The 23,704-nt window shown below is 50.3% G+C and overlaps 1 protein-coding gene across 1 annotated transcript in view; it reads right to left on the minus strand.

The window, feature by feature from the left end:
- The window catches only part of ADCY8 (adenylate cyclase 8), a 488,216-nt gene that overhangs the window by 147,599 nt on the left and 316,913 nt on the right, over window positions 1-23,704 (minus strand). Inside the window, exon 8 of the mRNA XM_066578800.1 lies at window positions 4,854-5,051. Within this exon, the coding sequence (XP_066434897.1) occupies window positions 4,854-5,051 (198 nt within the window). The remainder of the gene's footprint in view (window positions 1-4,853; window positions 5,052-23,704) is intronic.

A 23,704-nucleotide genomic window follows, 5' to 3' on the forward strand; every position in this document is an offset into this window, starting at 1 on the left:
GGGGATATCACCAGGTGTAGAGCTGAAAACAGGGTCTGGTGGGGGTATGTCAACAGGTGTTGAGCTGACAACGGGGTCTAGTGGTAGGATGTCACCAGGTGTAGAGCTGACAACAGGGTCTGGTGGTGGGATGTCACCAAGTGTAGAGCTGACAACAGGGTCTGGTGGGGGGATGTCACCAGGTGTAGAGCTGACAACGGGGTCTGGTGGCGGGATGTCACCAGATGTAGAACGAACAATGGAGTCTGGTGGCAAAAAGTCACCAGGTGTAGAGCTGACAAAGGGTCTGGTGGGGGATGTCACCAAGTGTAGAGCTGACAACAAAGTCCGGTTGGGGGATATCACCAGGTGTAGAGCTGAAAACAGGGTCTGGTGGTGGGATGTCACCAAGTGTACAGCTGACAAAGGGGTCTGGCGGGGGGATGTCACCAGGTGTGGAGGCAAAAAAGGGGTCTGTCGGGGGATGTCACCAGGTGTAGAGCTGACAACATGGTCTGGTGGGGGGATGTCACCAGGTGTAGAGCTGATAACAGGATCTGGTGGTGGGATGTCACCAGGTATAGAGCTGAAAACGAGGTCTGATGGCGGGATGTCACCAGATGTAGAATGAACAATGGAGTCTGGTGGTAGAAAGTCACCAGGTGTAGAGCTGACAAAGGGTCTGGTGGGGGATGTCACCAGGTGTAGAACTGACAATAGGGGTCTTGTGGGTGGATGTCACCAGGTGTAGAGCTGACAATGGGACTTGGTGGTGGGATGTTACTAGCTGTAGAGCTGACAACGGGGTCTGGTGGTGGGATGTCACCAAGTGTACTGCTGAAAACAAAGTCTGGTGGGGGGATGTCACCAGGTGTAGAGTTGACAACAGGGTCTGGTGGTGGGATGTCACCAGGTGTAAAGCTGACAACGGGCTCTGGTGGGGGGAAAAGTCACCAGTTGTAGAGCTGACAACAGGGTCTGGTGGTGGGATGTCACCAGGTGAAGAGCTGACAACGGGGTCTGGTGTGAAAATGTCGCCAGGTGTAGAGCTGACAATGGGGTCTGGTGGTGGGATGTCACCAGTTGTAGAGCTGACAACGGGGTATGGTGGGAGGAATGTCACCAGGTGTAGAGCTGACAACAGGGTCTGGTGGTGGGATGTCACCAGTTGTAGAGCTGACAACAGGGTATGGTGGGAAGGATCTCACCAGGTGCATAGCTGACAACGGGGTCTGGTGGAGGGATGTCACCAGGTGTAGAGTTGACAACGGAGTCTGAGGGAGGGATGTCACCAGGTGTAGAACTGACAACGGGGTCTGGTGGGAAAAATGTCACCAGGTGTAGAGACAACCATGGCGATGTCAGCAGCCACTCAGTAAGGACATCGCAGCTTCTGGACCTTGCAGAGTCCACTGTTGGGCATGTTATTGGGACATGAAGACCATCCGGTGTGTGCGGTGCCCCCATGTTCTGGGAGAACTCGTAAACTGATAGAACGTAGACAACGAAGCCTTGTAGGAGCTGTGAAGACATCACACACATCGTCTGCCCTCGCTCAGGGGGTCTCACAGGCCATGGGAACATCCATTAGCACCAGAACCATTTATAGGGAACGGCATGTGAAGGGTTACCACGGACGAGTGGATGCACACAACATGACAGCAGTGAATGCACAGAAGAACCTGCGTTGGTGTTCGGAGCGACGGACTGTAAGTGAGTGGAAGCAAGTGTTGTGGACAGCTGAATCACAGTACTGCAGTCACTGAGGGTAAGGGGGCCAACACTGGATGGAAGAATGTGAATAACATCCAATTACATCCCTTTCTACATGCGTCCCAATTTGTCACCATAGTGAATGCATCTCACACAAGCCCTCCTGCGGCCATGTCCATAAACAATAAGTAACAATGAAGAAAACATCTTTAAAAATATATAGATTTTTTTTTAGTATCCATCAGTGAGGAGTTCCAGCATCAGCTGATTTATAGCGTATGCGAGTGCCAGAATCCACTGCGATCCCCCCCACCCAGGGGTCTCTGCACTCTGCTGCTCACTAATATGCATCCTGCAGGTCAGAGGCGCCCAGGAGACTTCTACTGGACGTATTCATGCAATTATATAGAGAAGTAGGATCACCAAGGGGCATGTCATAGGCTTCAGCCACATAGTGAGTGAGAGGTCATCACTTAAAGGGCTTGCTTTCTGGCACCATGGCTGGCACTGGAAGGGGCAGCGGGTGTCACCAACTGCAGTTTACTTTCATTTAAAGGGGAAGTGCCAGTTTGTGCAACTCCTTCAGGAACGCGAGGCTCAGGGTGGTCTGCTTATTGCTGGGAGTGCCAAGAGTAAGACCTCTTCAGCTGCCGCCAGCCTGGCATGTCCCCTGCAGCGGGTAGTCATACAGGATGGCCTTTAAAATAGTTCTGACTGAGCAGCTCTCCATTCTGGATCATAGAGGGCAGAGGCGTAACTTAAAGCTCCTGGGCCCCAATGCAAAATGTGTAGCAGGGCCCCTAATTATAATGCTTTATTAATCGTATTGGGCTCCTATATGGAGAAGAGAGGCCTTATGGGCCCCCTAAAGCTCCTGGGCCCGGGTGCAACCACATCCCCTGCACCCACTATAGTTGCGCCCCTGATAGAGGGGGTCCTGAGCAGGTGGTCCCACTGTACGCCCTACAGGAATATGAGCAGAGGTTGTGTGAATGAGGCTAAGCTGCAATACCAGGCACAGCCACTACCAAGAGTGCACACATGTCCGGGCGGGAGGGTATCCCATTGTCTTCACACATCACATCGCACGGCATGCCACGTGTTTGACTGTCCTGCTGAAAACAATGGGCAAGGCACTCAGAGGGACACGAAAAAGGACACGCAGCGATTATTTACCTCGTAGCATCGCTCATGTGTACGACTGCATCCAAAGGAACGGAGATCAGATTCATGCCTCTCAACGCTCGACTGAAACCTGAAAGTGAATTCACTGACTGCAAACGGAGATCTGGAAAGCTGCTAAAACCATCATGGAAAAATGTACAAATGATTCCTAGTGAGGGCGCCGTGGACTTCAGTCTATTAACTCCTGCCTGCGGACTTCAGTCTATTAACCCCTGCCTGCGGACTTCAGTCTATTAACCCCTGCCTGTGGACTTCAGTCTATTAACCCCTGCCTGCGGACTTCAGTCTATTAACTCCTGCCTGTGGACTTCAGTCTATTAACTCCTGCCTGTGGACTTCAGTCTATTAACCCCTGCCTGTGGCTAGAAGCACCATATAAACAACTCCTGCAGAGCATTGTACAAGCAGTCAGGTGATTTCAAGTTTAAGTCCCCTAAAGAAACCCTAGAAACTGGAAAGAAACTGTTCAACTTCCCTGCAGCGCCTCCAAAGGGGAAATGAAGCATTACACACAGGGTCTATTCACATCAATGGGATGTACGGGTCCTCCGGAGTAAGAGATGCTCTCTAACTGCTCTCCACCCTGAACGGATCCAACAGAGGGTGTGTGGATCCCAGACCTCCCTTCACACCACACTGATCTTGTTCTCCTGCAAGATGTGTCTGCTGTCAGACGCGGGACGAAAAATACGGCACGAGAATAGTAGAAATGTTATAAAAGTGTATTTTTATGACACTGTAGGTTCAACAAACGATCTGATGTCGTAGACAATATGAGGTCCTTTATACTCCAGACACAACGAGAGCTGCATTCAAGCTTCTACTGATTCCGGTGAATGACAGTAACAGAACAAAGTCCTGTTTGCAGATCTCCTTGTAGTTGTTATCCAACCCCCGCGGGGCGGCTGCTTCCACTACATCCGGGCATTCTGATTGGTGGAAGGCTGGATATGACGGCTCTGGGCATCTCATCCAGCGCTGTACCGACGGGGGGCTGGAGCCACAATGCCATCCGCCTTTATTTTGGGAGGAGTCTATGGTTTGACTGACCTGAGCTCATTTGCATAGAAGTTCAACTAGCAAAATCTTGAAGTCAGCTTTGGATGTGAATGGAGAAGAAAACATGCAGTCATTCAAGGTAAAACAAAGCAAATGTCCAGCTGAACACAATATCTGCAACGGGAACTCGTCGGTATGACCAACCGCGGTACATGAGTGTAAATGTATCCGCTAAACAGCCCCTCAAAAGTGCCAAACCCAGGGGGGCCGAAAATGGAGAGCAATCATGTGACTCCCCCGAAGCAGGACGTGCCTTCTTCTCAGCCCCCCTGTGTGATACTTTGTGGGGCTCTTTAGTTACATTTACTAGTAGAAATCCATTAAAGGAGCAGTCGAGGCTCATTCAGCTGGATAGGCCATCAGTAGTTGATGGACGGGGGTCCGCTGCCGGGACCCCTGTTTATCAGCTGACTGTCCGGCCTGCTGTCCAGTGCAGTGAGCTGGATGTTGTCATTAGTGGACTAAGGAAGTTGGAGCAATGGTTTCCCCCCTCCTGAAGCCAATGGGAGCGCCGCACCGCTGGCCCACTTTTTGCACCCGTTACTGACATCCGGTCCGGAGTTGGAAAAGGAACAGCAGCGCAGCGTCCCAATTCCTCCTCTGACCACCGATGACAACGTCCGGCCTACTGCACTGGACAGCGGGCTGGAAGATCAGCTGATGGACGGGGGTCCCAAGTGGCAGACCCCATCCATCAACTACTGATGGCCTATCCAGTGGATAGGTCACCAGCAGAAAAGAGCCCAGACCGCCCCTTTAAGGCATCATGTTGAACTACTTCAGGTTGCCGGCCACAGTTGCAAGCTCCCTTTAAAAGGCAGGGCTGGCGTTAGAAAACAACATTAATGTTCACAAGTGATTATGGTTTTTCGGATTTTCTCATGGATGATCTGGTTTTGCTCCAGAGACTCGGCTACCTTATGCTCCAGGCTGGAGTCTTTAAACATCAGTGAGAAAGGCTTGATATGCTCTCTTCTCAACTTATCTCCACTCCGTAAGTCGATGGTGTGTTCTATTCGCTTGTTAATCTCCTCAGGACCAGACTGGACATGCAAAGCTTGTGCAAGATGGTTTGGAAGCAGATTTATTGAATTTCTTGTTAGTGCAGCCAGAGTCTAGGGGAAAGCACATGCAAAAAAATAAAATCTGCTAGTCCCCTGGGGTTACAGAATGCAATATTTAGGTCATTGCAAGTCAAAACAGCATCCCATGCACAATAATCTTACGTCATGTGGACCCAACAATGGCGACTACTCAGGATGGGGAGACAAGAGGAAGCAGCAGACCCATTCACTGACAATGATGGAGGACCTCATGGCGTCGAATATTGACTCATCCCATGTCTGCCTTCATTGTGTAGACAGTCAATGGACACATTTTAATAACATGACACATGGAGGGGGTCAAAGTCCAAACCTGATGGTCTAGCTTGGAGTAGAATAGTGGTCTCCACCCATGACTCCACCACTTGGAGACCTGGAGCGAATGTACTTATTACTAGACCTGTACAATAGGAGTCGCCGAGAGGAGAGCCAAAGCGGAACCTTTAGTAATAGTCGATTAAAGAAGAGCACGCAGCTGCAGTAGAGTACGCCGAACACGTAGACAAACCCCACGTCCCCCACAGGTCCCGGGCGCTGTAGTATACTGAGGAGTCTAGAGAACTATGTGGGGCGTATTTACCATGGAACAGAGATGAGACGCCCGGCGCCGGTGATGTACGGAGATGAATGGGGCCTATTAGCCCTTCAAGGAAATAGTTGTGGTTGAGGTGCCGGTTGCTGTGAAAGATAGGAACGCTCTAAAGGCTTTTTGTTTAGCATTAACCCTTAGTGAGCCAGCCTCCCAGTATAGAAGCTTCTATGGTTCGGTAACATTACTCCGAGGGGCTTGTTCTTGTTGTAGAGGCGCCATCACTTCACACGGATATATCGGCTAATGGTGTTAGAAGACCCTCCAAGCACTGGCTGGGGGGTCTCAGTGTCAGGGATAGGATAGTTTGAAGGCTCAATGCTTTTCTGTAGTATTCCATCAGGAGCTTTAGTCATTATTTGCCCTAAAACCTGTTTCCCCGAATATAAGCTTTAGCCTGATTTTTCAAGATTTTCAGGGAAGCTTGAAATATAAGCCCTAATTGCACTAAGTTTAAAAAAGGAGTACATTACCCAGCAGGCTTTGTCCAGGTCCCTCCGGCTGCTCTGGCGCGGTTCCCGCAGTCCTCGGGCCGCTCATACAACATCACTTCCTGATTATGGGATTCATAAATCCCACCCCCAGATGGCAGTGGCAGCTGTGATTGGTTCTGTGACTGCTAGTCAACCAATCAATGCAGCACTCTTGGAACCAATCGCAGCCATTGCTTCCTGGAAGTGGCATTTATGTATTAAAGAAATGATCCCTCTTACTGACGCCTCCCCGTCGCTGTCGTTGGGTTGTTTCATTGTAGGACAAGTCACATTTCTCAGAGATACTATTTAATGTATCATATAATGAACTGAAAAACTGTTAACGATCTCTGAGGGAAGTGAAATGGAAAAAAATGCAATTCTGCCATCTTTGCGGGGAGGGGGAGGAGTTTCTTGTACACTCGCAGCAAACATCACAAGGTACTTGGTCCGGCGGGTCGGAGCGATTACAATCACATTTCTATAGAGTTTTTGCTGCAATACTTTTAAAAAGTAAAATATTTTGGGGAAAAAAATAGTTATTTGTCATTTTCTTCATCTTCCGCGCACATAGTTGTCTGAGGGCTCATTTTTTGCAGGTTGGCCTGTAGTTTCAATTGGCACCATTTCACAGGTCATGTGACTTTAATGGGTTCATGTCCACGGGTGGGTTAGAATTCCGGGATCCACTTGGAGCACCTGCGGGGATGATCCGAGGGTCAAGCCATCCATAGGCTATTCATGGGCGCCCGCAGCCTAATCGCAGCATGGGTCAATTGAAGCTGTCCGATCTGCTGCACACCCTGAACTGGCACTCTGGGTGTGCTGCGGGTCCCGCGGGAAAGCAGGAGTTCAAAAAAAAATCTCCACTGCGCATGTGCGGGGGGCATGGCAACCGGCGGGCCCGCACATATGCACAGAGGAGACACCAGACGACCCACACGCGTCCAGAATGTCCTCATGCCAAGGCTCCCGCCCACAGAACCCGACCCGCTCATGGACATGAGGCCAAAATCGCAATTTATTACATTTTTTCTTGGAGACGATGGGACCAAAAAAAACGCAATTCTGGCGCTGTGTATTTTTTTTTACAAACACGCCATTTATAAATGCTACTGAGAAGCCGTAGATCGGTGTATAGTACGTGGGTGCGCGCCCAGCTCTGTTTTTCCTCGCTGTGTTGTATTCGCATTGGCCGCCCCCCTCTGGTTTTTGCTTGCAGCAGCAATCCAACCCATTTGGTCCAGACACTTGTAAGTAGCCGCTGCCTCCTTGGTTCTCAGACTATTTCTGGGAGTGTATGGACAGTGAGCTCTAGAGGCCTGTTCACATGGTGCGTTACAGTGTGTCGGCTCCGGTTACTATGGTGCGGTGGTGGTGGGACCCAGAGCCATGGCGGCTGAGCCTGGTGGCAGTGCTGTTGTTGGGCAGCTGGGTTACACCACCTGCGGGTGCCCGGATGTTGTGGCAGTGCTGCACCCAGTAATGTAGAGACACACCAATAAGAGGTGACAGTGAAGTGTCCAGTGGGCGGAGACTGTGTCATCAAAATGTAACCATGTTTATAAATAGTGCTGAGCAGCCACAGACCAATGTGAACATGTCGATTTCCACACGGCTTTTTTTCTACAGCTTCCTTTTTTTTCTTTTCTTTTCACGACGTTCAGCATGCGGGGTTAATAATGTGTTACTTTGATAGATCAGACTATTACGGATACAGCAATACAAAATATGCTTTTTTATTATAAATTTGAGAAGGAGGGGGGAGGGGGGAGGTAAACTTTTACTACGTTATTTTTCCTAATAATTAATAAAACTTTTTAAAACTACTTTTTGCTTTTTTTTTTAGTCCCACAGGAGACTTGAACTTGTGATCATTTGATCGTTCACAGTATAATGCAATACGGTAGTTTTGCATTATACAACATTCTGGTAGGCAGTGTATCAAGACATGGCAGCTCTGTGGTCAGGGGGATTTCAGAATGTCCCAAGCTGTCATGGGAACCGAGCGCGACTCGTGGTCTTGCGCGGGGGTGTTCAAGACCCACGGACACCAATCAGGGTATTTAAATGTCGCTGTTAGAGATGACAGAGACACGTAAAGAGTTAACAGTTGCGCTGCACACGTCAGTCTGCTGCCAAGGGCAGCTTATACTCGCCCTGAACAGGGCAGGATCCGCTGCCGATCCCATTCTACACAAACCCTGAAGCACAGGACGTAACTGTCTGCTCGGGGGCGGAAAGGGGTTCACATATCTTTTGGGTTGTCACTACAAGGTTTACATGAGACTGTCTCAAACTACAAGACCTTGATGTTTCATAATGCCAAGATAGCTTAAAGGAATCCTACACTTTGGCCAATTCCTACTTGTTAGAAGGGGAGGTGGGATGGGGGAGGGGTGGGGGTGACTACTGGGACCCCCGATGATCACAGGAACAGGATCCTGGAGATCGCTGCAAGAATGGAGCAATGGTCACACATGCGCACTGCCGCTCCATTCACTTCAATGGGATTGCCAGAGATAGACCGTTGGAGATAACCGAGTGCTTGAAGACAGTTCCAGGAGGTGCGATGACAAGAGTTGAAATCATTTAAGGACCTTTGGGGCCCCCACTGTTATGATTGCTAAGGGTCCCAGCAGTTGGTCCCCCGCCAATCCGCTAGTTATCCCCTATCCTGTGGACAGAGGACAACATCTTTTGGAGGGACAAGCCCTTTACAGGCGTAACCTCAATACACCACATAGATCTCTGATAAACGGCAGCCCCCCTCAGCCAACTGCTTTAGGTGTTTCCGAAACCTCCATCCAAATTCTGCTCTCCTAGGCATTTCCTGCTTTGAGAAGGGGACTATAACTGACTTGTGCTGGAAAATAGGGATCAGGGAATAGCGGGGATCCCCGAAATGTGAAACACAATACATATCCTGCCGGGAGTGAAAAGCCCTGCACTTTGTTGGAATGGAAAGTTATGGCAAAGTATCCAATCCGATGGAAAATGGTAATCCCTCATCTGATTGGCTGCTCTGGGTGCCGCCCCCGCTTATCCTGTGTTTCCATCCGTACAATACCATCCATTGTGATTCGCTGATCGCGCCCCAGCAGCATCGCAGCGTTCTTCATTGGCATTGAACACCGTAATTGGCCCATTTGCCGCTTCCTTCTGATTTGCTTCCATTATCTCTCCCCGCTCGCTGACATGTTACAAACTTGAGAATGTCAATTTAACAGACTCATCCTTTGTTAGATGATACAATGTTGCCAACGAGGACGGGGATTTCCTTTCCGCTGCCCCATTGTACTGTATGAAGCCGCTGAGCTGATCTAATTGCAGCAGTAAATTACATTACCGCCAAAAGGCCGCCGCGAGATAACTTATCAATTAACCTCCTCAGAAGCCGCTTGTCTAGAAGTGACTGCGGGGAAACGGATGGAAATAGACATTAGCGGGCATCAGACAGACGTACGGGGGATGCAGCATTGTCGCAGTATTAAGTGATCTCCGCGTCCGGCCATCCCAAAGACACGAACGCATCTTCCAGATACAGGATGCCTCACCCATCCAGAAGGAAAACGCTTTGGTAGACGGTGATCCGGTTTGGCATACAAGCTGTGGGGGGAGGGGGAACCTGTTAGGCCATGTCATCAACATGACGGCCATTTTGAATGCAGCCATCTTCCAATGGGAAAGTCGGTGTGATATATCAGACTGGGGGAGACCGGGCCCTCCGTGTTACTGTAACTTTATTAGTTCTCCTGCTAACACAGTGATTGTTCTTCATTACGGGCAATGTAACGGATGGCGGTATGGCAGGACATGTGGCGGTCGTCCTTATGTCAGGTGATCGCAGCACACGTGTCATCGCCACCCAAGCAGACCTCCCATTCCCCGCAGCGGCCAAACCTCTTTCCAAATTCCGAGAATGAGATCCAGTCTCTGATAAAAGTTTGCCGGAGGGCCGGGCAGCGGGCGCCGAGGCTTCATCCAAAACCGCTTTGGGTTGTGTAGATTTTGGTTTATCAGTGACAGAATCTGGCAGCTAGACTGTGGCTAGTGAGAACAAGTTCAGCTCTGCCCATATGAAGCCCCCCTTGCTTTTCTGGTGATGTTCTCGGACAGTTAAGGCACCCTGTTTTTTATATAAAACATCCCTCTAAAAAATGAAGAAGTAGTAAAAAGTGTGAGATTAGCGCTCTAATAGGGGGTGGAGAGAATGGCGGTATACTAGAAGAAAGAACTCGACCCTACAGGGAAGGTCACGGGTCGTCTTTTAGTCCCGGATGGCGGATGGTATAATAGATTGGTCCTGGATAGCGGGTGGCATCATAGGTGGATCCAAATTACTGGTCAAGGAGAGATCCCAGGGAGGGAGAGCATCACGGGGTAACCCTAGGCAAAATATATACCAGAGGCAGCAGGAAGCAATACAGAACAGACAAAAACACCCCAGTGCTCCAGTAAGTGGATATGAGGAAACAGCAAGAAAAGTGACTTACTTCGTAGGGGTGTCAGGAAATGACTCCCCTAAGATCCTGGTTGGCTTGTAGAAATGAAATTGTGTCCGTGTAGTTCCAAAGAGATATTTATTCAGGATGCACAACGCGTTTCGGCTATGCAATAGCCTTTATCAAGCACACAGACACTGGGGTTTTTTGTCTGTTCTTTATTGCTGCTCCCATCCACAAAGAGTGCCATCATCATCCATGGGGTATATCTAGAATTACACTTGGACCCTGCAGTACCAGACACAGCCTGTAGACCGGGGGGGGGGGGGGGGGGGGGCGCACACTTTCAGGAAGGAAGCAGAATTTTATCATTTAACTCTGATTTGGTGAAAGTTGGAGTTACAGTATGTGCGCTGCAGTAATTCTGAGGGGATTGGTCAGGGTCCCACTGGGTGATCCCCACCACTTTCATCTTCTGACTGTTGGTAGTGATTGGAATATGGTATTGTGCACAGATGGTGGCATGAGAATCACTACTTTAACCCCTTAAGGACGCAGCATGTTTTTTTTCTTCAAATTTTCAGTTTTTCCTCCCCACTTTCATAGTTCTATTATTAATCTGTTGCCGTCGCTGCCTGAGGGTTGTTGTTAGTTTTTGCGGGACAAGTTGTATTTTTCAGTGATACTGTTTAATATACTGTATAATGTACTGGGAGATTTTTTAAAAATTCTAAGTGGAGTGAAATAGAAAAAAAAGCTACATTTCACCATCTGTGATGGGTCTTGTTTCCACGGTTTACACACTGCAACAAAACTAACGCGATAATTTAAATTTATAGAGGGTATTTTTCTGTACTACTACTAAAAAAATTCTGCCGCCATCGTCTGACCGCCATGACTTTTTAAAATCTTTCCACCAAAACAGTTGTGCGCAGGCGCATATTTCGCAGGACGTCCTTTCAATTGGTACCATTGTGGAGTTCAGACAACCTTATTAATGACTTTTTATGAACTTGTTTCTGGGAGACGGGCGGGGTGACGATGCTGCCACGTTCACTGTGTGGGATAAATAATGCGTTCTATGATAGTTCCAACTTTTACAGATGTATCACAGAAAGGGAAATATAAAAACAAACAATCACTGAAAACGGCCGTATACTTACTGATACTGGGGGGCAAACATGTGCCCCACCTCAGCATGCAGGCAGCCATACTGCCAAATGAGGGAGCCAGTTACACTCGTGTAGGACACCGATGAGACCGCCATATGGGGGGGGGGGTGCTTGGTGTATAGTCCCACACAGAGTGGATACAAAGTGGCAGACCATTCTGATACATGTGCTGCGCCATCCTAGATCAGTAAGGATATGACCGTTTTCAGTCATTGTTTGTCTTTATATTCCCCTTTCTGTGATACATTTATATTAGTGTAGGGACTCACAAAATGTGGGGAGCCTTGGCCAGAATCCAACTAATGTCTCACATTTATTATGCATTATTCACATGCAGTGTGGCTTTTAAACTCCAGGGGGAGCCCAGGGTGGCAGCACCAATGTGGTTCACTGTTTGAAGTGCAGGGCAACCCGCCGAACTATTATGGCATCATTAATAGGTTACTGGTCTGCATGGTGGACTACATGTATCAGAAGGTCTGGCACTTTGCATCTACTCTGTGTGGGAGTGTACACCAAGCAGCCCCCCCTCTATATTAGGAGGCTGTGTGAGTGGCGGTCTCACCGGTGTCTGAGACATGTGGCTGCCCGCATGCTGAGGTGCTGCAGATATCTGCCCTCCTGCATCAGTAAGTAAATGGACGTTTTTAGTGATTACAACCTTTATAGCTGCAACAATATCAAGTGTGTTTTTGGTTGTTTCTTTGTTTTGTTTTTTTACTGATAAATATGGGGGGGGGGGGAGGTACATTTTACTTTTACTAATAAATAATAATAGTCTTCAAGAGGGACTTTAACTTGCATTTGATCACTCATACAGTATAATGCACTACCACAGTATTGCATTATACCACATTCTGTCAGGCCATCAGTTAGAGCAGCCCTAGGGGCCCTCAGAAGGCCCCATGCTGCTATGGCACCTGATTAGCACCTAGCTTTCTCCTTGTGGTGGAGCCGCTTGGGACCCCAAAACACTGTTTGGGGTATTTACATGCTACTGTGAGGATTGACAGCGACATTTAAAGGGGTTAACAGCCAGGATTAGTGTCCACGCTGACATCTGTAACGGGCTACAATAATAAAATAGTCCATTATTTATCATTCACCCCATAGTAGTGCCAATAAAAACTGCAACTGGCCCCACAACCCACGAGTGGTCGCACAGCACCATCCGCCATCACAGGAATGTCACGGAATGTGGCTACAGAGAGCAGCTTTTTAAAATCTTTTATCATTATTTTTAAGGAGTCTTTCACATGAGACGCAACACTCTGCACTCCCCCCCCCCCCCCCCCCCCACTAATGGCACAAATCTTTTTTTTCCCATTTCATCCCACTAGGTAATCTTTAAAAGTCTTCAATATTTTAATTGGTACTTTAACCTCTTCCTGCCTGTTGACATGCATATAGGTTCTGGGAGGTATATGGGGCATATGCAGTGGGAGCTGGCTGGATCTGCTGGGATCCCAGAGTAACAGGGGGAGCCAAAGAGAGCACTGGATCTGCTGTTAATGTTGATTTTGGCATGTGAGTGGTTAACAGAGCGAGTGAATTCCCTTTGTGACATGATCGGCTCTTACTATCCAATCGAAGAGGGTCATTGGGTTGCCATAGCTTGTAAATAAATAATACACAGCAGTACATAAGTATTACAGTGTATTATCTGAGCAATTGTATGATCACAGGTTCCAGGCCCTACGACAACATAGAAAAAGGTGAAGGACATAACAGACAACAAACAATAGAAGAAACACATTTTTGCACACTTTTCCTTTGCAAAAAATGAATTAAAAAATAATTGTCTGCCATAACAGCTCTGCGCCATTCGAATGAATGACTAAATAAGATGATGACTAGAGCTGTGTTCCAAAAGTAAATGCACCCATGAAAAACGACGCTCCAGGACAGAGGCCACAGGACTCGACACTCCAGTGCAGAAGCCACCGGACTCGACGCTCCAGGACAGAAGCCACCGGACTCGACGCTTCAGGACAGAAGCCACCGGACTCGACGCTCCAGTGCAGAAGCCAAAGGACTTGACGCTCCAGTGCAGAAGCCACAGGACTCGACGCTCCAGTGCAGAAGCCACAGGACTCGACGCTCCAGAGCAGAAGCCTCAGGACTCGACGCTCCAGTGCAGAAGCCAAAGGACTCGACGCTCCAGTGCAGAAGCCACAGGACTCGACGCTCCAGTGCAGAAGCCACAGGACTCGACGCTCCAGTGCAGAAGCCACAAGACTCGACGCTCCAGGACAGAGGCCACAGGACTCGACGCTCCAGTGCAGAAGCCACAGGACTCGACGCTCCAGTGCAGAAGCCACAGGACTCGACGCTCCAGGACAGAGGCCACAGGACTCGACGCTCCAGTGCAGAAGCCACAGGACTCGACGCTCCAGTGCAGAAGCCACAGGACTCGACGCTCCAGTGCAGAAGCCAAAGGACTCGACGCTCCAGTGCAGAAGCCACAGGACTCGACGCTCCAGTGCAGAAGCCACAAGACTCGACGCTCCAGGACAGAGGCCACAGGACTCGACGCTCCAGTGCAGAAGCCACAGGACTCGACGCTCCAGTGCAGAAGCCACAAGACTCGACGCTCCAGTGCAGAAGCCACCGGACTCGACGCTCCAGTGCAGAAGCCACCGGACTCGACGCTCCAGTGCAGAAGCCAAAGGACTCGACGCTCCAGTGCAGAAGCCACAGGACTCGACGCTCCAGTGCAGAAGCCACAGGACTCGACGCTCCAGTGCAGAAGCCACAGGACTCGACGCTCCAGTGCAGAAGCCACAGGACTCGACGCTCCAGTGCAGAAGCCACCGGACTCGACGCTCCAGTGCAGAAGCAACAGGACTCGGTGCTCCAGTACAGAAGCCACAGGACTCGGCGCTCCAGTACAGAAGCCACAGGACTCGGCGCTCCAGTACAGAAGCCACAGGACTCGGCGCTCCAGTACAGAAGCCACAGGACTCGGCGCTCCAGTACAGAAGCCACAGGACTCGGCGCTCCAGTACAGAAGCCACAGGACTCGGCGCTCCAGTACAGAAGCCACAGGACTCGGCGCTCTAGGACAGAAGCCACAGGACTTGACACTCCAGTACAGAAGCCATAGAAGTCGACGCTCCAGTGCATAAGTCACAGGACTTGACACTCCAGGACAGAAGCCACACGACTCGACGCTCCAGGACAGAAGGTCCAAGAAGCAATGTTCTAGGCTGACCCTCCTGGACAGATGCACCAAGACACAACGTTCCATGACAAAAGCCCCAGGACACGATGCTCCAGGACAGAACACCCAGGGGGGACAATCTGGGACAGAAGTCCCAGGACAGAAGCCCCAGAATATGATGCTTCAGGACAGAAGGTCCAAGACACAATGCTCTAGGCTGACCCTCCTGGACAGATGGCCCAAGACACAGCGTTCCATGAAAAAAAAGCTCCAGGATGCTACGCTCCAGGCTGAAAGCCCCAGGTTGCTGCGCTCAAGGCTGAAAGCCCCAGGTTGCTGCGCTCCAGGCTGAAAGCCCCAGGTTGCTGCGCTCCAGGCTGAAAGCCCCAGGTTGCTGCGCTCCAGGCTGAAAGCCCCAGGTTGCTGCGCTCCAGGCTGAAAGCCCCAGGTTGCTGCGCTCCAGGCTGAAAGCCCCAGGTTGCTGCGCTCCAGGCTGAAAGCCCCAGGTTGCTGCGCTCCAGGCTGAAAGCCCCAGGTTGCTGCGCTCCAGGCTGAAAGCCCCAGGTTGCTGCGCTCCAGGCTGAAAGCCCCAGGTTGCTGCGCTCCAGGCTGAAAGCCCCAGGTTGCTGCGCTCCAGGCTGAAAGCCCCAGGTTGCTGCGCTCCAGGCTGAAAGCCCCAGGTTGCTGCGCTCCAGGCTGAAAGCCCCAGGCTGCTGCGCTCCAGGCTGAAAGCCCCAGGCTGCTGCGCTCCAGGCTGAAAGCCCCAGGTTGCTGCGCTCCAGGCTGAAAGCCCCAGGTTGCTGCGCTCCAGGCTGAAAGCCCCAGGTTGCTGCGCTCCAGGCTGAAAGCCCCAGGTTGCTGCGCTCCAGGCTGAAAGCCCCAGGTTGCTGCGCTCCAGGCTGAAAGCCCCAGGTTGCTGCGCTCCAGGCTGAAAGCCCCAGGTTGCTGCGCTCCAGGCTGAAAGCCCCAGGATGCTGCGCTCCAGGCTGAAAGCCCCAGGATGCTGCGCTCCAGGCTTAAAGCCCCAGGATGCTGTGCTCCAGGCTTAAAGCCCCAGGATGCTGCGCTCCAGGCTGAGAGCCCCAGGATGCTACGCTCCAGTACAGAAGCCCCAGGACAGACAATGTGGAACAGAAGTCCAAGGAAGTGATGCTCCAGGACAGAGAGTCCAACACACAACGCTCCAGAGTAGATCCTCCAGGAAAGAATGCCCAGGACGAAACACTCCAGGACAGAAGCCCCAGGTCACGATGCTCTAGGACAGAAGCCCCAGGAAAGATGATTTGGAACAGAAGTCCCAGGAAACAATGCTCCAGGACAGAGGTTTCAAGATGCAATGCTCCATAGTAGATACTGAAGGCTGGCCCTCCAGGACAGAATGCCCAGAACTAAACGCTCCAGGAGAGAAGCCCTAGGATGAGACGCTCCAGGACAGAAGCCTCAGGACATGATTCTCCAGGAAAGAGGTTCCAAAACACAATGCTCTGGAATAGATGCTCTAGGCTCAACCTCCAGGACAGAAGCCCCAGGACTAAAATGCTTAATAAAGACCGTGTCTCGGTCAAAACGCTGCATATTTTATGGGGTAAATAAAAAGTTGTTATTTTATTCTTATGGAATACTGATTGAGTTCTCTGTATAACTAGAGGCCCCAGGATGAGACGCTCCAGGACAAAAGCCCCAGGAAGAGACACTCTAGGAGAGAAATCCCAAGATGCAATGCTCCATGACAGAAGCTCCAGGACATGATGCTCCAGGACAGAAGGTCCAAGATGCAATGCTCTAGGCTGACCCTCCTGGACAGATGCACCAAGACACAACATTCCATGACAAAAGCCCCAGGACACGATGCTCCAGGACAGAACACCCAGGAGAGACAATCTGGGACAGAAGCCCCAGAATATGACGCTCCAGGACAGAAGGTCCAAGACACAATGCTCTGGGCTGACCCTCCTGGACAGATGGCCCAAGACACAGCATTCCATGAAAAAAAAAGCCCCAGGACATGATGCTACAGGACAGAAGCCCCAGGACACGACACTCCAGGACAGAAGCTCCAGGACACTATGCTTCAGAGTAGATGCTCCAGGAAAGAATGCCCAGGACGAAACACTCCAGGACAGAAGCCCCAGGTCACGACGCTCTAGGACAGAAGCCCCAGGAAAGATGATTTGGAACAGAAGTCCCAGGAAACAGTGCTCCAGGACAGAGGTTCCAAGATGCAATGCTCCATAGTAGATACTGAAGGCTGACCCTCCAGGACAGAATGCCCAGAGCTAAACGCTCCAGGAGAGAAGCCCTAGGATGAGACGCTCCAGGACAGAAGCCTCATGACATGATTCTTCAGGAAAGAGGTTCCAAAACACAATGCTCTGGAATAGATGCTCCAGGCTCAACCTCCAGGACAGAAGCCCCAGGACTAAAATGCTTAATAAAGACCGTGTCTCAGTCAAAACGCTGCGTATTTTATGGGGTAAATAAAAAGTTGTTATTTTATTCTTATGGAATACTGATTGAGTTCTCTGTATAACTAGAAGCCCCAGAATGAGACGCTCCAGGACAAAAGCCCCAGGAAGAGACACTCTAGGAGAGAAATCCTAAGATGCAATGCTCCATGACAGAAGCCCCAGGAGGTGATGCCCCAGGAGTTGGCACTCCAAGATACAATGCACTCAGATATGACATTCCAGAACAGAATCTCCAGGACTCAATGCTCCAGGACAGAAGCCCCAGGACTTGATGATCCAGAACAGAAGCCCCAGGGCACAACGCTTCAGGACTGGAGCCATAGGATGTGATGCTTCAGGACAGAAGCCCCAGGGGAGATGATCTGGGACAGAAGCTCCAGGATGCAATGCTCCAGGACAGAAGCTCCATGACGTGACACTCCAGAATAGAAGCCCCAGGACACGATTCTCAAGAACAGAGGTTCTGAAACACAATTCTCCAGGGTAGATGCTCCAGGCTGACCCTCCAAGACAGAAGCCCCAGGAAGCGACCCCCCTAGAACAGAAGCCCCAGTAGGTGATGCCCCAGGAGTCAGCACTCCAAGATGCAACGCACCCAGACGCGACGTTCCAGAAAAAGAATGTCCAGGATTCTACGCTCCAGGACAGAAGCCCCAGGACTCGACACTGCAGGACAGAAGCCCCAGGACTCGACACTGCAGGACAGAAGCTCCACGACTCGACACTGCAGGACAGAAGCTCCAGGACTTGACGCTCCAGAACAGAAGTCCCAGGACATGATGTTCCAAGACTCAAGTCATAGGATGTGATGTTCCAGGACAGAAGCCCCAGGAGAGACGCTCTCAGACAGAAGCCCCAGGATGCGACACTCCCGGACAGAAGTACCAGGATGAAACGCTCCAGGACACAAGCCCCAAAATGCAAAGCTGTAGGACAGAACCCCAGGATGCAACACTCCAAGAAAGAAGCCCCAGGATGCTAAGCTTTAGGACAGAAGCCCCAGGACGCTATGCTCCAGGATAGAAGCCAAAGGACCCAATGCTCTAGGACAGAAGCCCCAGGATGCAACTCTCCAGGACAGAAGCCCAAAGATTTGACGCTCCAAAACACAATCCCCAGGATGAGATGCACTGGGACAGAATCCCCAGGACGGGACGCACCGGGGCAGAATCCCCAGGACGAGATGCTCTGGGACAGAAGCCCCAGGACACAATGCTCAAGGACAGAGGATCCAAGACGCAATGCTCCAGGGTAGACGCTCCAGGCTGACCTTCCAGGACAGAAGCCCGAAGATGAGACGCTCCAGGACACAATGCTTCCAGTTACATGCTCCAGGTTGACCCTCCAAGACAGAAAGTGCATGATGTGTCACTCCAGGAGAGAAGCCCCAAGAAGCGATGCCCTAGGACTCAGCACTACCAGATGCAATGCAATCGGACATGATGCTCAAAGACAGAAGCCCGAGGACATGATTCTCTAGGACAGAAGCCCCAGGACTCGACACTTCAGAACTTAACGCTTCAGGACTTGATGCTCCAGGTCAGTAGGTCCAAGACACAATTCTCCAGGGCGGACGCTCTAGGCAAGACGCTCCAGGACAGAGGTTCCAGCATACGATGCCTGCAGGAAATAACGCTCCAGAGCAGAGGCCTGCATTGGGAGTCGTTTCCTATTCGGAGACTCCCAATCCACACCTTACTCTGCTCTACAAGCATCCTCAGTACATATAATGCCTGCACAGGATTGGCGGATGCTGGTTATTTTGTATTTTCCTCCTCTTTCGCCTAATTGTAGAAGAGATTCAGAGTTGCATCATCTATTTCAAAGTCGCCATGTTTTGATTTCCAAGTTCAGGAAAACCCTGACTGTGAGGCGGCAAGTAATCTGCTGTCTTCAGCTGGTAAATGGAAATGCGACTGGCTATTTCTGATAAAAAAGTAATCCATCTGTTTACCCCAAACCCTCCACATTTGGGAATCTATTCTCCAATAATGTACAGGAGTTTTTGCGTCCAACAATCTTTTTCATCGCAGGGACTTCTTGTTTGCTGCAAGACCAGAATGTCTTAAAAAGAAGACAGTCACCTGGAAAGCATCCCTTTAGCTTCAAAACTGTATCACAGAGACTGGATGAGTCTATGAAGTGCTATCAGAAAGTCTGAAGGAGGAAGCTCCTCCCTCTGGACTCTCTAGTCACAAGCCCTTCTCCCCCCCCACTTGACTTATTAGCTCAGTGGTTTCCAACCTGTAGGTCACAAGCTGCTGCAAAACTACGACTCCCAGTTTCCAGATGTGAAGTCACAAATTGGAGACACTTCAATGCAGGACAGAAGAGTCAATCACGTGACCCGATTCCTCTAAATAACATAATATTTTGTCATAGTGATGAACACTAATTGGCGCGGAGCTGCATGTTTTTCTGGAGGGGCTGTACTCTACTTACAAGTCATTCCTCTCCACAGGATGGGAGATAACTTTCTGATCGGTGGGGTTTTCACTGCTGAGACCCCCTCTGATCTCGACAAGAGGGGTCCCGTGTCCCCATTGTGAGACCCCCACTGATCAGCAAGTTATCCCCTAACCAGTGGTAGCGTGTGGAAGGGGGATGGCTTGTAATTGTTGCACCACCACTTTTAAAGGTTTGAGCCAAGATGGCGCCCCTATTAGGGCATATGAATGCTATGCAGCGGGGTCGCCCACTCAGGACCCCCCACAATGCCCCAGGATGGTGAGCTGTTCAGTAAGAGTGACTTCTGTCCTCGCTCTCCTGCCAACCTCCATGTAATACTACATCCCCTGCAGAGCGAATATCAGGCTGGCTGCGGCTGGGGGTGCCAAGAGAAGAACTCGGGGTGATTATATGATTCCCCCAAGCCCCACGTTCTCAAGGGACTGCACACCTTGGCAGAACCCCTTTAAAAGCACACGTGACTGGGTGCTCCGCAGATGCCAAAGTACTTCATACCGTGACATCATCCAGCTCATTCTTGCAGGGCGGTTCTGCAAAACAGACTTCAAAATGGGTGGGGATTATGTAAATGAGCTCCAAAATACACATTGATGGGCAGATCGGGAGCAGCGCCTAAAATGCCCCTTGAACGGGTACTGAAGTGTACTGAGCTCCATGAACCGATCAATCTGCAAGCAGGTCTCACATCCACACTGCCCGGTACTCCCAAACCGCCATCCCATGTGAGTGCCGCCCAATATACTATTAGCTGATCCGCTATTACCGACCTATTCGGAGGATACGCCAATCCTGCATCTACCGGAAGGCTGGTACCCTTTACCTGCTGGCAGTTTCTAATCATTCTGTCCTGCTATAATGGAAACATTTCCAGTTGGGTTTGTAATACGAAATCAGGTAGTCAGACAATGCAGAGCTGCAGTGTAAAGCATGGTGCAGAGATATAGCAATCTAATTCTTCGATCATAAACAGTCAGGCAGGAGGTAGATTTCTGGTCCTGTACACTTTACTAGACACTGTCCAGATCCTTGCAGCTATAGGGGGGGCAGAGGTTGAGCTCACAAGTTGCCCGCAGCCAAGGAGTCCACAGCTGAGAGGACCACAATTATAACTGGTGTGATATTTAGTTGTGGGGTCTGGCTGAACATTCTGCACTGGGTCTCTAACACTCAGCTCCTATTACTTCCCTGCTGCTTCACAGTGACAAATCCGCACTATTATAAGACGATTATAATAAAACCACATGACAGCGGGAAATACTGCAAGAGGATCATGCAAAACGCTGCAAGCAGAAAACGAGGCAGGATGCAAAACAGGAGGCAGCAAAATACAGCTGGCATCATGCGGGCAAGAGTGCAATACAAGGGGCTGCAGGTCATGCAACTGGGCACAGCCATAAACAGCAGAGGAGAGGGGCGACTAGTGGAGGGCATACAGAACGTCTACAGATAAGGACTATCAGTGGGTGAGAAAGGACATGGAGGAGGGAAGATCGGGGATGGAAGCTAGTCTTCCCATCCATCCTTTATAGTTGTGTTGTCTGATGGTGACACTTTTGATGGTTATTAGGAGGCCTGTCTTTTCAATCTCTTTTTCTGCTTTTGGACCCCAGTTGTCAGCGTTCTGCTGCTCGTTGGAGACGTCGGTCTGTCTTCTATATATTCTGTATGTTTCGGTTTCTAGGGAATCCATTGTGCAGAAAATACAGAATTGGGTCCCTTATTTTTGCTGTAATTTATTCTGTCCTGCTGGAATATAGCGAGAGAAGGAGGAGCCGGCGAGAAAGGATAGGACAGGAAGTACAGAAGATACAGAAGTGGTAACATGAGGGGGGCATGAAGTGGGGTACAAAGTAAGCATTCAGGAGAATGAAAAGTTACTCAGCAGGGAGAGCAGAAGACAGAGCAGAGCAAGACATATGAGAGGGATGAGTGCAGGAGGTGATACACTAGGAGTAGAAGATCCCGTCTAATGAGAAGATACACAATATTTGTCAAAAAGGATCCAGCCCTAACAGGGTACTAGACCCTCCATGCCCGCCCGTATCACACTTTGTATCCAAGCTAGGGGCAGTACAACAGGGTACTAGACCCTCCATGCCTGCCTGTATCACATCTTGTATCCAAGCTAGAGGTGATACAACAGGGTACTAGAGCCTCCATACCCCCCGTATCCCATCTTGTATCCAAGCTAGAGGTGGTACAACAGGGTACTAGAGCCTCCATGCCTGCCTGTATCACATCTTGTATCCAAGCTAGAGGCGGTACAACAGGGTACTAGAGCCTCCATGCCCCCCGTATCACATCTTGTATCCAAGCTAGCGGTGGTACAATAGGGTACTAGAGCCTCCATGCCCACCTGTATCACATCTTGTATCCAAGCTAGCGGTGGTACAATAGGGTACTAGAGCCTCCATGCCCGCCCGTATCACATCATGTATCAAAGCTAGAGGTGGTACAACAGGATACTAGAGCTTCCATGCCTGCTTGTAACACATCTTGTATCCAAGCTAGAGGCAGTACAACAGGGAACTAGAGCCTCCATGCCCCCGTATCAGATCTTGTATCCAAGCTTGAGGTGGTACAACAGGGTACTAGAGCCTCCATACCCCCATGTCACATCTTGTATCCAAGCTAGAGGCGGTACAACAGCGAACTAGAGCCCCTATGCATGCCTGTATCACATCTTGTATCCAAGCTAGAGGCAGTACATCAGGGTACTAGAGCCTCCATGCCCCCCGTATCACATCTTCTATCCAAGCTAGAAGCGGTGCAACAGGGTACTAGAGCCTCCATAGTCACCTGTATCACATTTTGCAACCAAGCTAGAGGCGGTACAACAGCGAACTAGAGCCCCTATGCCTGCCAGTATCACAACTTGTATCCAAGCTAGAGGCGGTACAACAGGGTACTAGATCCTCCATGCCCACTCGTATCACATCTTGTATCCAAGCTACAGGCGGTACAACAGGGTACTAGAGCCTCCATACACCCCGTATCACATCTTGTATCCAAGCTATAGGTGGTGCAACAGGGTACTAGAACCTCCATGCCCGCCCGTATCACATCTTGTATCCAAGCTAGATGCGGTACAACAAGGTACTAGAGCTTCCATGCCTCCCTTATCACATCTTGTATCCAAGCTAGAGGCGGTACAACAGGGTGCTAGAGCCTCCATGCCCGCCTGTATCACATCTTGTATCCAAGCTAGAGATGGTACAACAGGGTACTAGACCCTCCATGCCCGCCCGTATCACATCTTGTATCCAAGCTAGAGGCGGTACAACAGGGTACTGGAGCCTCCATGCCCCCTGTATCACATCTTGTATCCAAGCTAGAGGCGGTACAACAGGGTACTAGACCCTCCATGCCCGCCCGTATCACATCTTGTATCCAAGCTAGAGGCGGTACAACAGGGTACTGGAGCCTCCATGCCCCCTGTATCACATCTTGTATCCAAGCTAGAGGCGGTACAACAGGGTACTGGACCCTCCATGCCCCCTGTATCACATCTTGTATCCAAGCTAGAGGTGGTACAACAGGGTACTAGAGCCTCCATGCCTGCCTGTATCACATCTTGTATCCAAGCTAGAGGCGGTACAACAGGGTACTAGAGCCTCCATGCCCCCTGTATCACATCTTGTATCCAAGCTAGAGGTGGTACAACAGGGTACTAGAGCCTTCATGCCCACCAAGCTAGATGAGTGTATGTATATGTATATATACACTCCTCTTGCTTGAATGCAAGATGTGATACGGGTGGGCATGGAGGCTCTAGTACCCTGTTGTACTGCCTCTAGCTTGGATACAAGATGTGATACAGGCGGGCATGGAGGCTCTAGTACCCTGTTGTACTGCCTCTAGCTTGGATACAAGATGTGATACGGGG

This window comes from Eleutherodactylus coqui, chromosome 9, assembly GCF_035609145.1.
Source record: "Eleutherodactylus coqui strain aEleCoq1 chromosome 9, aEleCoq1.hap1, whole genome shotgun sequence".
NCBI lineage: Eukaryota > Metazoa > Chordata > Amphibia > Anura > Eleutherodactylidae > Eleutherodactylus > Eleutherodactylus coqui.